This window comes from Magallana gigas, chromosome 2 (genome assembly GCF_963853765.1).
Source record: "Magallana gigas chromosome 2, xbMagGiga1.1, whole genome shotgun sequence".
NCBI lineage: Eukaryota > Metazoa > Mollusca > Bivalvia > Ostreida > Ostreidae > Magallana > Magallana gigas.
In genome coordinates, this window is record NC_088854.1 from 38,165,133 (window position 1) to 38,179,550 (window position 14,418).

Here is a 14,418-nt window from a genome sequence, read left to right on the forward strand (position 1 = left end):
TGGTCTTGGGATTCTTTTGGTATTTTGTTTGCTGGGTTTGGGGGTTTTTTTTCTTAATTGGTTGTGTTTTTACAGGATTAATTGTGGGAAAAATCTATTGTACCATTGTTTGTAAATTAATTGCTTTGTTTGTTATTAAAGATTGGCAACATGTATTAGCTCAATAAATGCTGACCTTAAGCATTACATTCTTTGGTTTTAGGAATTCTGGGCAAATGCTCAAAACGGTCCCAATGTAGTTATGTAAACTTAATATTCCTCAGTTTTGAATCATTTTCAACGTAACTGCTTTTTTATTGCTAATTAATTCTTTTACCAGCGCAAGTATACGGGAATATTGGGAGCTCTTGATTTAATTTTGTGGCGTACACAAATCGCTAATTAACTGTAATCCCATCTCTGCTCTCTAATCACAGGTCAGCTTTCCAACTGATCGCAAGGGACAAAAAAAAATCAATGTATATTGTATAAAAGTAAACATTATTTCATAACCAGTCGATATACCCATCAAACAAGCCACAGCATACTACAATAGCGAGATGCATGAGGGTTATTGAATCCTGAGTCAAGATCATCAGCTGGGGCTGCTACACTTGTCTGTCAGTCCAAGTTTATCGTTGTTTGTAAGAGCATCTGCCGCACACAATTAGGCCCCCCCCAAAAAAAGAAATCGGCGCAGTGAAGAGCTCCTACCAAATACAAGTTGATCGTGTTCTGATGTTCTGCAAAACACTGATCCTATCAGTTTTCTGGCTTGTTGCATCCTGATGCATTAATAAAACATAACTTACAAACCATGCAGCATTACTGAAATAATTGCAATATTTTGAGCTCTCTGGAATAAAAATTTACACTGAGTCACAACTCTCAGATGACATCCGTAGAGTTGATCAATCTTTACATCAGATCATCTGCATGATCATTAGTTCGAATCTTTTTTTATGGTTATCTTGTATATTTATGGGGGGATAAGCGGGGGAGGGTGTATGGATGAAGGCTTTCATTATATGGTTTCTGGTTTTTTTTAGAAGGAAGCTCCCTTGTTGAAGGAGGTGGAGCAGGAGAGAATGTTAAGGCATGAAGCGGAAAAAAGGCTGAAAGACATGACCTCCGAGAGCGAAAACTGTCAGGCTCGGCTCCAGTCCCTGCAGGGCGAGTTTAAAAAGTGAGTATACTCAGAAACACAAGTTCAGAGGCTTAACTCTCAGACAGGGGTTAATTGTTAAGGGCATGGGAGATTTCACTGCATCACTATTTTATGGAGGACATCAGAAAGTCTGAACTAAAGAAAATGTGTTGCATGGTCTACCATGATTCAGACTGATCTGGGTGCATTCACAGTACTACGGTAAAACTGTGCAGTTTAGCAAGTTCATGTGAATAAAACTCAACATCAGCCTCTTCAAGAAGCATAGCAATAACTACAAGGGATTTCTAACTGCATTATAGAGTCATCACTGTATAACAGTAGTTGGTGCCAAGCCAGTAACATTCCCAAAGTTGAATACATTGATGTAATGTTGTTTGACTTGGAGATCTCAGCCTCAGATTGTGGGATTCGTAGTCATTTTCATTGATTCTTTCAGAAGTCCAATTAACAGTTGTTACCTTATATAAAGCACATTAACTTAGTGCATACAAGTGAAAAAAAGCAAAAAATTTACATATCATCTTTCAAAATCTGGGACTCAGAAGACATATAGAGAATTAATGGTTTTTTCTTCTGTTTTGATTCTGTTGCCACAAAAGCATTTACGGGAGAAAATTGTCGGCGTAGATCTCTGTGCACTATTGCCCCTTAACTGATTGTAATAAATAAAAATTACATAGTCATTGGGGGGAAGAGCTGGTTATCTGCACGCAAAACAGATTATCCCAAATTAAGTGTATTATTTGGAATGTCAGCAGATTGGCCAACAGTGTGTGATATATAATGACAGAAAAATCAGCAATTTTATTACTCTGTCCTTGAAAGCCAAAATCTAATTGTACAGATATATTAAGGCTCTTGGATTAATAAGATTTGATGGATTTGAGAAAGCTGAATGAATGACCACATCTCCTCTGTAGGGCTATAGAATTCCTTACCCTTCTTGTGTTTCTGGTGGAGAAATGGCTTGTGTCAAGATTCTCTGGCTCCAAGGAGGCGGACTTGCATTTTTCCCTGGGAAGTTTTAGTGGCCATTATCTAGTTTCCAGTGATGATCAGTCGGCATGGAGTATATACACAAAATACTCTTTAGATGATTTAGTGTTTGTTTTATGAGGCAGATTCAACTTATTTATAGCTGCATGACTTGGTCAGTGAGACTTCTTCCTTTTTTTTTTCCATGGCAGCTGGGTTGAATTGCAATCGGAACTGTTCGATGATGATAATATTTGTGTATCTTATGACTACTTAAGATATAGGTGTTCCCTTTGGAACAAGATGACCTTCCTCTTGTAAACTTCTGCTATCAGCAAGGCCAGAGCGTAATTTTTTTTTTTTATTCCCCCCAAAAGCCGAAGTGCTGAGGTTTTTTGTTATGTAATAAAAGATATGTGTTTTGGAACACTACATTTACAGTTTGCATAATCTCCAGAACTTATACACATGCATTGTCTCTGTCGCAATCTTTGGGCGGCATCTGATGCACTTTATCTATAGATTTTATCCGCAGGGCAGTAGATAGTCAAGGGAACTAAATACACTTGAAATGTTTCATTCTGGAATAGGTGCCAATTGCTTTGTTCTATACTTGACTTCCATAGTCCCACTGTCTGTAGGATATACTTTGTACATATCTTGTGTGCTTTGTTAGTGGAGATCTCGATCATGCATTTTTCTTATTGAATGTTATGTTATGGCTACCGAAGCTATTGTTGGTTTGATATTTTCTGATGTAAACAAATCCACTCCATTAATTCTCAGAGGTATCTGTGTATAAATGAAAGAACAAAGCAAATACATTACATTCCGTTTTGTTTGAAGTAATGTGTTATGGTAGGAAACATCGAGGTGCCTGAAGTGGAATATTCTTGCAAATTGTCAACAATGGCAAGTGGATATTTACGGATATCGTGTTTCAAGGCTCACAATCTCTTTGTCCTCCTTTTTTCTAAAATTTTTTCTTGAATTGCTATTGGGTTATTTAGTTTTCACCTATATAAAAAACCTAGCTGTGCTTATAAACCTTGGGCCCAATGGATATGTATTACACCTTTGTAAACAGTGGAAAAACTGTGTGACACAATTTATATATATATATAATCCGACCGAGATGGATGTTGATACGGATGTTAATCCAGATGTTAATATGGATATTAATCCAGATGTTAATATGGATATTAATCCAGATGTTAATATGGATATTAATCCAGATGGTAATACAGATGAGATGTCACAGAACTCTAGTCCACCAAGGTAAAGTAAATATATTCAGTCTGAAATTCATCATGAATTGATATTGAGCTAGCTAAAAGAGATTGTGAATTCTGTGGGACACAGAAGGTTTAAATCAGACAATTTCTTCTGCATGTTTAGATTTAATTAAAGCAGTTGGAAGTGTAATTGAAAAAGCATGAATTAGAAGTAAACAGAGGTGTATATACTGCACAGTAAGACAGTCGGTGAATTATATGAGTCACTTTGGGTTGTGCATCTCGGAAGGATCTCCGACATTATCTCCAGTCTGATAGCAGAGTGTTTGTAAGGTATACTGGAATCAATCGGGGTCTCTCAATAGAAGATTTATCCCAGGTTCAAGAGGCAAATACATAAAACGTTTTATCAATAAATTCTGTTAAAAGAAAAGTGTATTTATATCACGACTTCACGCTGTACACAGCCAACCAGTGAAGGGAGGACCCAATAAATGCTTCCAGACCCGAAAAAGCTTTCGTAACATTGCGTATATATATAAACCGCATGGAAAAGTTGAGATAAAAATGTGAGAGGAAGATCGAGGGAACTCTCGATTCCAATTTTAAGGCTTTCTTTTTACTGTGTTGTGTTAATCGTTGAAAAGAGTCTTTTCAATGTCAAAGTGTGTCAGTGGGATATATGTGCGTGTGGGGGTGATTGATTGACATTCAGAAGGACACATTTTGAATAACACCTCACCTCATTGTGCTAGCTATAGAAGTCTGTCAGTAAATATAGGTCTTGGTGACACGTGTTAATTTACTTGATCCACCACTATGTGACATTTTGTGTGCTTGTAACAATCTAACGAAGGTATAGATTCAATAGTGTATTAGGAGTGTCCTATAAAAAAAACACAGTTTTTGTGAATGGAACCTAGCTGTATTGTATGAGGATTGGGGGATTTTACTCTCTTAATTTAAAAGGTATATATCTAATTTACATGAAACCCTTGTGTCAACACATTTGGGGAAACTTAATAAAAAAATCTTTTGAGACTTTTTAATAACACAGACATTATCGCGGATTATAATTTGACAGGTGTGCTCTCTCTACTAGTTTGTCCTGGCATTCCAGATGGTACTTCAAAGTTTGGCATATATTAATTTTGGGGACCGGATAGATTTAATCTTGTTTTCATTACATATGAGTGTGGGTTTTGAGTGCTTGACCACTGGAAGGATTTGATATTGTCTGGTCTCTCGACTGGAACTAAGAATTCTAATCGCTTTGAAAATTTAAAATACAGCATGTATTCATCATCTTGGACTTGTGTAAACAGTTTAATGGCTACCTGATATATATCTGCACCCAACTTTTGATTTATTCGTTTTGTGGGAGTATTTCGCTGCTATCAGACAGGTTTGCAACGTTTTTACTGCCTTTACATATTTATGTGTTTGTTTATCTGTTCACAAACTATACCATTGTTTATTCTGCAAGACTTCCTATCACTACACTGGTGACATGGAAGGGTATGAGATTTTCAGCAATGCAAGGAATTTATATAAAGATGGGTCTTTGTTCAATAAGGGTTTTCTCGAGATGATCGAGATACGATGGGAGCAGATGTCTCTGGTACTGAGATCGAGATCGGGAGAGAGGAGTAGACGAGTGTTCTCTGTATGGGGCATTTCCTGACGAGCCCTGCCACTAATTCAGATATATATTCTTTATCACAGCAGACTTTTGACTTTTCTTTCTCTCTCTTCTTTTTTTCAAGAATGGAGGAGATGGTAAAAAGTATGATGCAGTATAAGACAAAGATCGAGCAGCTAAAGCAAGAGAAGTCGAGTCTCTCCATCACGTATGAGGTATATATCTGTCATGTGGGCTTAGTCCACAGGTGTGATCCAACTGATATCTGTGAGAGAGATATATATACAGAAGGAATTGTAATCTTATCTTGGGTAATCTCTTGATTTATTTCAACAGAGCAACCTCCAGAAATACAGAAGTTACATCAGCAATTTGGAGAGAGAGAATATGATGCTTCTAAATGATGTCAAGAGATTCGAGACACAGGTAAGATATTTTACACCTGCTTGAGGTTTTATTTGTTTATGTAAACTTGATCTCAAGACCTTTCTGTATTATTAAACCACATTCTAGCTAGCACTCTGGCCCAAAGAGTCATGGCTGTGCAATTACTTCTGATCTTGTGGTTTTTGAAGAATTTATGCCTTCAAAGCTGTTCAAATGGTTGCTTTCTCTCAAGAAAAATCAAAAGATTTGATCTATAATGTCCCTCAGATTTATTTGCCATTTTCTGCCGAAATGTCAGTGTGAAAGCAAAAATATCAAACGTAATCATTTTCAATATAAAGCACTTTTGGCAAGGCTCCCGGCCATCAAGTGTTTGATTAAAATTTGACTTGGGGGAAACGTGAAATTTTCTGCAAGCGCTTAATTTTGCAGTTCAGGTATTGCATGCGTGCATATATAAATGTTGCTAAACCCTCATTTAAAGTGTAGATTACATATTAGATAGACCTACTTGAATACTGAGACTAGTGAAAAAAAACCTAGAGGCGAATTTAGTTACATTTTTAAAATAATGCGCTGATTTTTCGGATTGATTAGAGAGGAAATGTGTTACTTTAGAGCTTTCTTTGTTGAAAAATAATCATTTTTGTGGGACATACCTCAACTGTGATTGATGGCAAAAATATAGGGATTATTTTTAGCTGATTCTTTTTTAAAAATAAAAAATTAATCACAGATGGATGGGAAAACAGATGAGCGATCCAAACTTCTGTTGGAGAGGCTAAAAATGTTGGAAGCTGAGAATTCCTCGTTGGTTCTGGAGAACGAACAGCAGAGACAGCAGTACGAGAAATGTCTGGACGAAATTGCCAACCAAGTGGTCCAGGCCTTGCTAGCTCAGAAGGTATGGGGTGCTCCAAGAGTCTTAATAACTTATCGTAAAGTTAGAGGAAACAGGAAATACTGCTTAAATCCTAGATCTTTTCATTGAGAAGGCGACTGCACATGCAGACTGCATTAAATAGGAAATAGATAAGATAAAAGATCGTAAATCTTGAGAATTTTATGGGAAAGATTAACTGTTGATTTTGTAGGGTTATTTGAGTTTTTTTGAAAGTTTTAAAAGACCATGCAATTCTAAATTTCTAATGCAATGAATCATCTAGTTAATTAGACAACTAATTTGTTTTTGGTTTGTTTTGTTGACAGACCTTGAGAGAAGAATGTGTAAAACTTCAGAAAAAGGTGAACGACCTTGAACATCAGAACATGGAGCTGAGCCACATGTTTCAGCAGAAGAGTCAGTTCTCCTCCCAGGCCCTCATTCAGGTATACTTCTAAAACACAGGGAACATGATACATCCCACCCATATCCTTGAGGATGATAGTCCATTGTTTTTTAAATAACTCAATAACAAGTAGTGGATATGTTGCCCTCCCAAACCCGCATTTGAAATATTCAACCAAATAAAATACGCCCCCAAAACCTGCATTTTTAACAATTAAAAAAAAATGAAACTAATCAAAAGAATGACTTTGTTCACCATTCACTAGCAGACCTTTGCAAGACAATAAGATTTTTTTTTTTGGAATTTCAGTCGTCCAGTCAAAGCATGTCATCGTCCACACTCTGTGACCCCCAGAGTTGTTCCAACAGTGTCACCAGTCTTCCTGCTCAATTCTCCTCGGCCATCTCCCTCTGTTCACAGACTATGGTAAGCTTTAATGAAGGTTACCCCCACCAATATGCATCATTTAATTTTCATACCACACATGAGATTTGTTTCTTGCTGTATTGAGTGTTGTGTACGAGCTTTTATCAGGATATGCTTTACCAAGTATAAAATATTCTGGTTGATGTCTATCAGAGGGAAATCTAATCTAGAATATCAAATAAATATTTGAAGGTAAAAAACAATGAGAGAAAAAGAAATATGTAATACAAACTGGTAGTGTAAAAATTTTTTTGGCTTTAGAAGTTCTGATACGTGTTTCTGAAGTACATGTATCTACGCATGTTATCTTTTAGATATCTTAAAACATTCAACCACACCTTTTTTCCATTCATACTTTGATAGCAAGCTATCTAGCTAGTATTTTTTAAAGAGAAAATTTTAAGATGCAATGGCAATTGAGAGAGATTTGAATGAAATTTTTTCTAGGGAAATTTTTTTTTTTGGTGTGTTAAACCTTTTAGATTATTAAAGCACTTGAATGACACTTGCATTTACTATATATTTTCAGCACCTGTCGCCTATGTCACAATATATTTTACAAAATACGGTGGCACAGAAATGTCTTCAGCACTTCATTCCTGACAGCACTGAGTCTCTTCACGGCTTCTCATCTGACTTTGTATGTATCTGACAATCTGATACAATATATTCATGTATATTTTAGAAAATAGATAACACTCAAATATATTTCAACTTATGAGCAAAAAAGTGTCATGGAGTTACATGTCAAAAAGCATTTATTGTTGAAAACCCAAAATTAGTGCCTCATACTTTTTAATTTTTCAGACATATCTGCCATACACAACTATTGTGCGGGTCATTAAATGATAACAATATTTTATCACTTTTTACAGCCAACGGAAGAACATCGACCAAGATCTGTATCTACCTCAAGCTACGTGCCATCTACCCAGGGTGAGGATGCCGCACCTCACACCAAAATAGAAACGGAATTCCCGGCCACTCCCTCTAGTCCGAAGGTCAAACACATCAGTATGGCGGAGCGTGTCCAGGCAAAGAGGAGTTCCTCCGTGTCGTCTCTACAAGGCCCGGTCAAACCCAGCAGAACCAACTCGACAAGTGCGTTGCCAAAATCACGAATTTCTCAAACTGTGCAATCCAAGAGTATCTCAGATGTGAATAGCTCTCGAGTGATGTCAACTTCAGCGGATCATCTGGATGTGAATTCCAAAAAGAGCGTGTCACAGCCGGATAACATTAACAGGGTGAACAAGCAGACGTTGTCCACAAGGTCAGTAAAAGTACAATCAAGTGTCTCCTCAGGAAAATCAGTCCAAAACAGAACAAGTATTCCAATCAAACACACTTCAAAATCACAACCATCTCTACCTCAAGCTTCAAAGGCAATCATAAAGCCATTGAACAAACAGGACAGATTAGTGAAAGATTCGGAAGTCGGTCAGAAATCATCGTCTGCTGATGTGGCATATTCAAAAACGACAAACTTTTCCTCTGCAATAAAGTCAAATACTTCCACAATGCATTCAGTGTATTCTTCTCAGCTTGATAAGTCGAGCTCTGACAAAAGAATGGATGCCATCAAGGAGAATCTTGGGAACCCACCCAGTGTCTCCTTGCTCCCCAAAGCCCAGTACTTTTATGAGTACAGTGATGAAGACAGTGACTTTAACCGTCCGGTGTCGGCTGATTTCAGTACTACTTCCACGGTGTCCCTGAACGAACTACTGGAAGAGGAGGATACCGATACTCTCCTGGATGAGGAATTCACTGCGGAAACATTTGCATTCTTTGATTCGCCTACGTTTTCGAACAAAAATTCACATGGGGACTCGAAAAGTTTCTCGCCTAAGGAGATTCAAATGAGGAAAGAGAAATCCTCTAGTTTGGGAAGCAAGCCTGATATTGTGAAAGATACTCTGAACTGTGTTCCAAGCAAAAGTCCACTCACAAATCGTAGAAAATCTATGCAACATCCCAGCAAACGCAAACATCAAAGTCAAAGGCCAAATTCTCTTGTTCTCACACCCAAAGAAAAACAATTCATGTACCATGGGTATAGCTCATCTAGTCTCAGTAGTACGGACAGTGATGAAACATGGTCCCCGAAAATGGAGCGTAAAATCAGACCCCATCACAAACCGAAACGAAAAAGTAGTTCCTCATCAAATCGTTCCTCATATCATTCCTCATCTGTCTCCGATAAACAGTCATTGAAATCATCTCAAGAACTCACCCCTGTAGCCACCGAAGTGCCAAAACTGCCAAAAACCAACTCAGTGTCCTTAGAAACATTGCAGAAATCGGAAGGGACCAGTTCCTGTCATGGGTCAGAGAGTAACGAGAGCCTGAACTTGAACTCTCTACCCAGGAAAGGACCTCCCCCTCCTGTGCCCAAGAAGCCCTGTGCTAGCAATAAGAAATCCCCTGGTATTAGGATGGGGATTCAGTCTCCAGGATTCAGACAAAATAAACCTGCATTGGTTCCAACATTGTCAAAGGAAAACATAGCCTTGCCCAAACCGCATGAATTTAAAATGAACTACACTAATTCTGCAGTGTCTTTACAACAGCATCATATTATAAGTACTCAAGAAATTTCTAAACTCAATCCAAAGTATGTAGCCACATCGGACTCTAGTTTTGAGAGCAATAAGAGTGACAAGGTAGAAAGATCTGGGAGCAAAGACGATGGATATTCCACAATGTCAAGCGATATTCAACCAGAGCTGCAAGATAAATACAACGACAATGTGCAAGTAAACGCAGACTCAATAGACCGGAATAAGTTGGCTGGTAAGGACTCGTGTCCAACGACCCCAGCCAAGAGCAGTAAATCCAGCACAGGAAGTGAGGGGGACTCCATGATAGGGCATGCCAGTGGAAGTGATGAAGTGACTTCCTCCAGTGTTTCTTCCCCTCACCTTTCAGACAGCCCCTCTCCCCAGTCCCCAGCCTATGGGTCCCTGGGCCGAGTGAGGGCCATGAAACTGATGTTTGAAGCCGAGTGTCAGAAATCCACGGAGACTAAAATTTCCCGCTTTCCCCTCCGGAAGTCTCCGTCTGTCGACAGTACTCTCAGTTCTAAGTGTTCCCACCCCGAGGCCGTCCTGAAAAGGCACTCCTTAGGGGATGACAGTGCATTATTTCAAAATACTCAATCAGAACTAAAGAAAACCCAGGATCCTGTAATGGAGATCAAGACAAATGTTCATACTACACAAGTAGCAAAGACCTTTTTTTCGGAGACAAAGTTTGAACCTTTTGTCCCATCTGCCAAACCAATACTCAAGCCAGTCATACCTGAAACACCCCCAAGTTTTCAACCTCTTCATCTGAGTGAAGAGAATTTCTTGTCTGATATTCCTGAAGAGAAAGATGAGTGTGAAATGTCGACAGCCTCGAGTGTGAATCGATTAGACTGTATCTCCAAATATCACCAGCCTCTTGTGAAACATCTTGATCATTTACACATGTTCAAAGTGAGGAAGCATAAAACTGTTTGGTCTTCTTTTCAAGGCCTTTCAAGAGCGCTTTCAGATTCTGATTTACACAAATGTGGGGGTTCTACATCCGACAATGAATTGGAACAAATTCTGAACAGTGCCAAGGGAGGCAACCTCTCCTTGGAACGCTCAACTTCTCTCAATGATCTGAAGAAGACAAAGAAGGTGAAGTGTGTCCTTAAAGCCACTCCACCTTTGAGCAGACAAGGTCACAGGGTGATAATTGATGAGGTCAAGGTCATAGGACAAGTGCAAGAAATTATTAAGGCCCATATATATCATCAGGTAGTTTGAATATATTTTCATACTATGATTATTTTTTTTTATATGACAATATTTATATATAGCTATTATATACAGTAACAAATACAACGTACATTCTTTATTTGTAGCTGTCTATTGAGAGCGAGTCAGAAGATGACCTCCAGAGCCTCAGCTACACCCAGATCTTGGCCAACAAACAGAAGAAGGAGCAGAGGTACCAGCACCTGTTGAGTCAGATGTCCCCCTACACCGACCTCTCTCAGCTTCCAACCCTGGGAAGTGACCCACTTCAGAAGCTGTCAGCTGCCCAGTACTCAGAGAGTCTGATGGTGGAGCAGAGGTTTGTCAGGCAGGGAACCCCTTCCAGTGACAGTTCCTGCCAGGAAGTCGATTCCAAATTTCGCAGCGACTACTACAGCCTTTGTATGGTGGGTTCCAAGGGGAGCTTGTTTAGCGGAAGTAATGATGGGGACAACGAGCAGTTCAAGGCGGAACAAACTCCTCAGCATACATGCAAGGAGACCAATGACAAGAAAAACTGCCAGGGCTGCATCAGTGCCAGGAACACTCAGGAATTTGATGAGATTTCACGCCAGCTTGCAAGTCTTTCAAAAACCGTCAATGCCTTACATAAAAGTCTGACCAGTCTGAATAGTCACGACTCAGACACAGAGTCCAACGAGGAACAAATTCAGCTCTTCCCCTCAACAGCGGAAAATTTCCGAGACAATGATGGATATCAGTGGGTGGAGGATGAATTCTACTTGACCCCTTGTGGAGGAGAAATCATAATGGGTGGATCTCCTTTCTCGGAGACAGGAGCCTGCGCCGACTGGGTGAATGAGTACATGGACGACACATCTTGTAATGATGAGTTTGAGTACTATGGGAATCTGCAGTCCTCTAACACCAATGGAAAATATGATTTCAAATCCCTATGTGAATCCATCATGGAAGATGACCTCAATCCAGCTTCCAATACAGGAAATGGGGAGGCCAGGATTCCAGAGGAGAAAATTCCAAAGAAGTTGGTGGAGAAACCTCCTCGGAAATTAGAAACCAGGAAGCAAAAGGTACTAGATTTAGAAACAGAATTCCTAATTTTCAAATACTGATATAATTGAATAATTAATATTTTGAAAACTTGTATAACCTAAAAATGGTTTTTCTTTTTAGCTTGGATCTTCAAGCCTTGATGCCATGGTTCATCTGAGCGGGGAGAGCATGGAGAGTTTAGACGACAATATCGGAGTGGACCATGTCATGTGTTCCAGACTGATTGGGAGGGGAGGTAAATCTTATCCATATCTGACAAAAACATATTCATAAATGTACATATGTAATAGCTTCAACTTTACTGCTGTGGCAATAAATAATTGCATCTTTGCTATCAAAAAAGGGTGACAGTCTACTCTTTATCTTTTTTTTGTGTGCAAAGAGCAGAAATAAAACAACACCCTTTGCTGTTGAAGATGTAAATAAATATCGTATAAAGCAAAAAGCATGGTTGAGAAATACAGTTTTCTTCAAATGTCTATTTTTCTATTTGTCTACAGAAAAAGGTCATGGAGCAGTGAGATGTACCCCAGTCAGCAGACCAGCTGTCGATCTTTCTCAGTATTTTTCGCATTTCGGAGAAAGAGAGAAGGAAGCTGTAGCAGCCTTTGATTTCTTGGACGAGGTACCCTCCTCTCCCGACGACCTCCAGAACAGAATACATGTCAAGGTAAAGGTCACCAAGGACAGCCCAGGGGACAGAGAACCAGGCAAGGACGGTACCAGTGCCAGTAATGCCAGAGATCTTAAACTGAACAAGTCAACAGAATCTTCACTAAAGCAGAAATTGATACCTGTTAAAGAAAATGGTACTGGAAAAGCAGTATCGTCTGGAGCTTCGAAAGCGGCCAGTCAGAAATCAGAAGAGGGATCTTCAAAGAAAGATAACTCTACCAGCAAGACAACACAGAACAAATCAAAATCCCAGCCCAAGGCGACCTCTCAGCTCGGCAGGTTCCGCATGTTCCGAAAACAGTCTCAGGGAACTGAGGACAACAAGAAACAGGCTCAGGGATTGGACAGTGCTAACTCAAATTCGACCAATGAAAAAAGTGCTATCAAAAACAAAGAAGACAAGAAAATCCTGTCCAAATTGCCTAGGAAGTTAATTCCAACGAAAAACAAATCTACAAAGCCCAAAGTGGAATCGAAAATTCCAAAGGCAACTGCAAAATGAGTCTTTGATATTCTTCTGTACACGCCTGTAAATATGTCATTATCTATATCACGTGTCATTTTTTGAGGAATTTTTGGGGCCCATTGCATTGTTGATGGATTGCCCAATTTTATTATGCAAGCCATTTTTTAAAAATGAAATTGCTATCTTTTTTATAGTCCTGTTTGTACTTTTTATAAGTGAATTGATAGTGATTATATTACAGTGTGTATGTTATATGTGTGTGTTTTATTATTATCAGAATTTTCACATCTGCATTGAATGTGTAATTATTGTACATTTATGATATCGATATTTCATGAATATTCGACTTAGATCTTTATTTCATTGACTTAGCTGTCTCATACCGTCTATTATAAAAAAAAAATAATGCAAGATAATATGATGAGGCTACATCTCTTTAATTTATTGATTTTTAGAAATCATTTTTTATTTATTAAAATATATTTATACTGGTGCTACCCATTTATCTGTAGAGAACAAAAGGATGGTTAATTACATGAAAAATACACCCCCTTAAAAAAAAATAAGCTGTATCAATAAACATTAAAAATAAAAACCAGTCGGCATAAGAGAAAATGTCTATGATATGTATTTTTTTTACATGGGAAAATAAATTGCAATATTTTATATTACAAAATCTTGTTTAATTTTGTCATTGTGAGAAAAAAAGAAACATTTTAAAAGCTTTCAATTCATCTGTGTATTTGAAAAGGTTTATTGTAATTAAAGCCACCCTTCATTTTTGATTATGTTCACGATATTCTGTTTCAGTTTGATATTGTATTCACCATATTCAAATGGTATCATTTTGTTTTGTATCAGAGGAAAAATATGTTGTTGATAAACAGATTGGATAAGGTTACACAGATTTTGAGGCCAGATTTAAGTATTTTCTCATGGATTATATCTCCAATTGAAATAAAAATAGTCAAAACACATCAAATGATTTTATTGTATTTTGTTTTTTGGGGGGTGGGGGGTTAGCCACGGAGTCTGTACGTGTGTGTTTTGTGTTCTTTTACATGCATTGATTATATGAAAGACATGCATGGACCTAGAACTGAGGGTTTCCCTGGAGATTCAATCTGTTTTAAAGTTCAAACATTAAAGTTATGGAGAAAAGAGTCTTGGACACCCCCCCCCCCCTCATTTCCGTTTCGGAAAAAATGCTGAATCTGCACATAGCAGATTCCCATTGATCTGTAAGTAACTTTATCATTCATTTACAGGAATGTTGCAGTTAAATTGGAAGTGAAAAGTTTTACAATGTTTTCTCTGTCCACTCGTGAAATCGTAAAGATCTCGGAC

The 14,418-nt window shown here is 38.2% G+C and overlaps 1 protein-coding gene across 14 annotated transcripts in view; it reads left to right on the top strand.

The window, feature by feature from the left end:
- LOC105330625 (uro-adherence factor A) overlaps positions 1–14,053 on the top strand; it is a 46,895-nt gene extending 32,842 nt beyond the window's left edge. For 10 of the 14 annotated variants that reach the window (XM_011432460.4, XM_066076432.1, XM_020068253.3 and 7 more), the window contains 11 exons: positions 1,029–1,165; positions 5,127–5,217; positions 5,339–5,428; positions 6,126–6,293; positions 6,599–6,718; positions 6,988–7,104; positions 7,634–7,744; positions 7,980–10,895; positions 11,003–11,947; positions 12,051–12,165; positions 12,431–14,053. In XM_011432460.4, coding sequence (XP_011430762.3) covers positions 1,029–1,165; positions 5,127–5,217; positions 5,339–5,428; positions 6,126–6,293; positions 6,599–6,718; positions 6,988–7,104; positions 7,634–7,744; positions 7,980–10,895; positions 11,003–11,947; positions 12,051–12,165; positions 12,431–13,107 — 5,487 coding nt within the window. In that variant the 3' untranslated portion in view covers positions 13,108–14,053. Of the gene's footprint in view, positions 1–1,028; positions 1,166–2,931; positions 3,404–3,778; positions 4,330–4,422; positions 4,766–5,126; positions 5,218–5,338; positions 5,429–6,125; positions 6,294–6,598; positions 6,719–6,987; positions 7,105–7,633; positions 7,745–7,979; positions 10,896–11,002; positions 11,948–12,050; positions 12,166–12,430 lie in introns of those variants that run through there. The other 4 variants (XM_011432464.4, XM_011432466.4, XM_011432467.4 and 1 more) reach the window with 4 other exon arrangements.
- Positions 14,054–14,418: the final 365 nt, after the last annotated feature.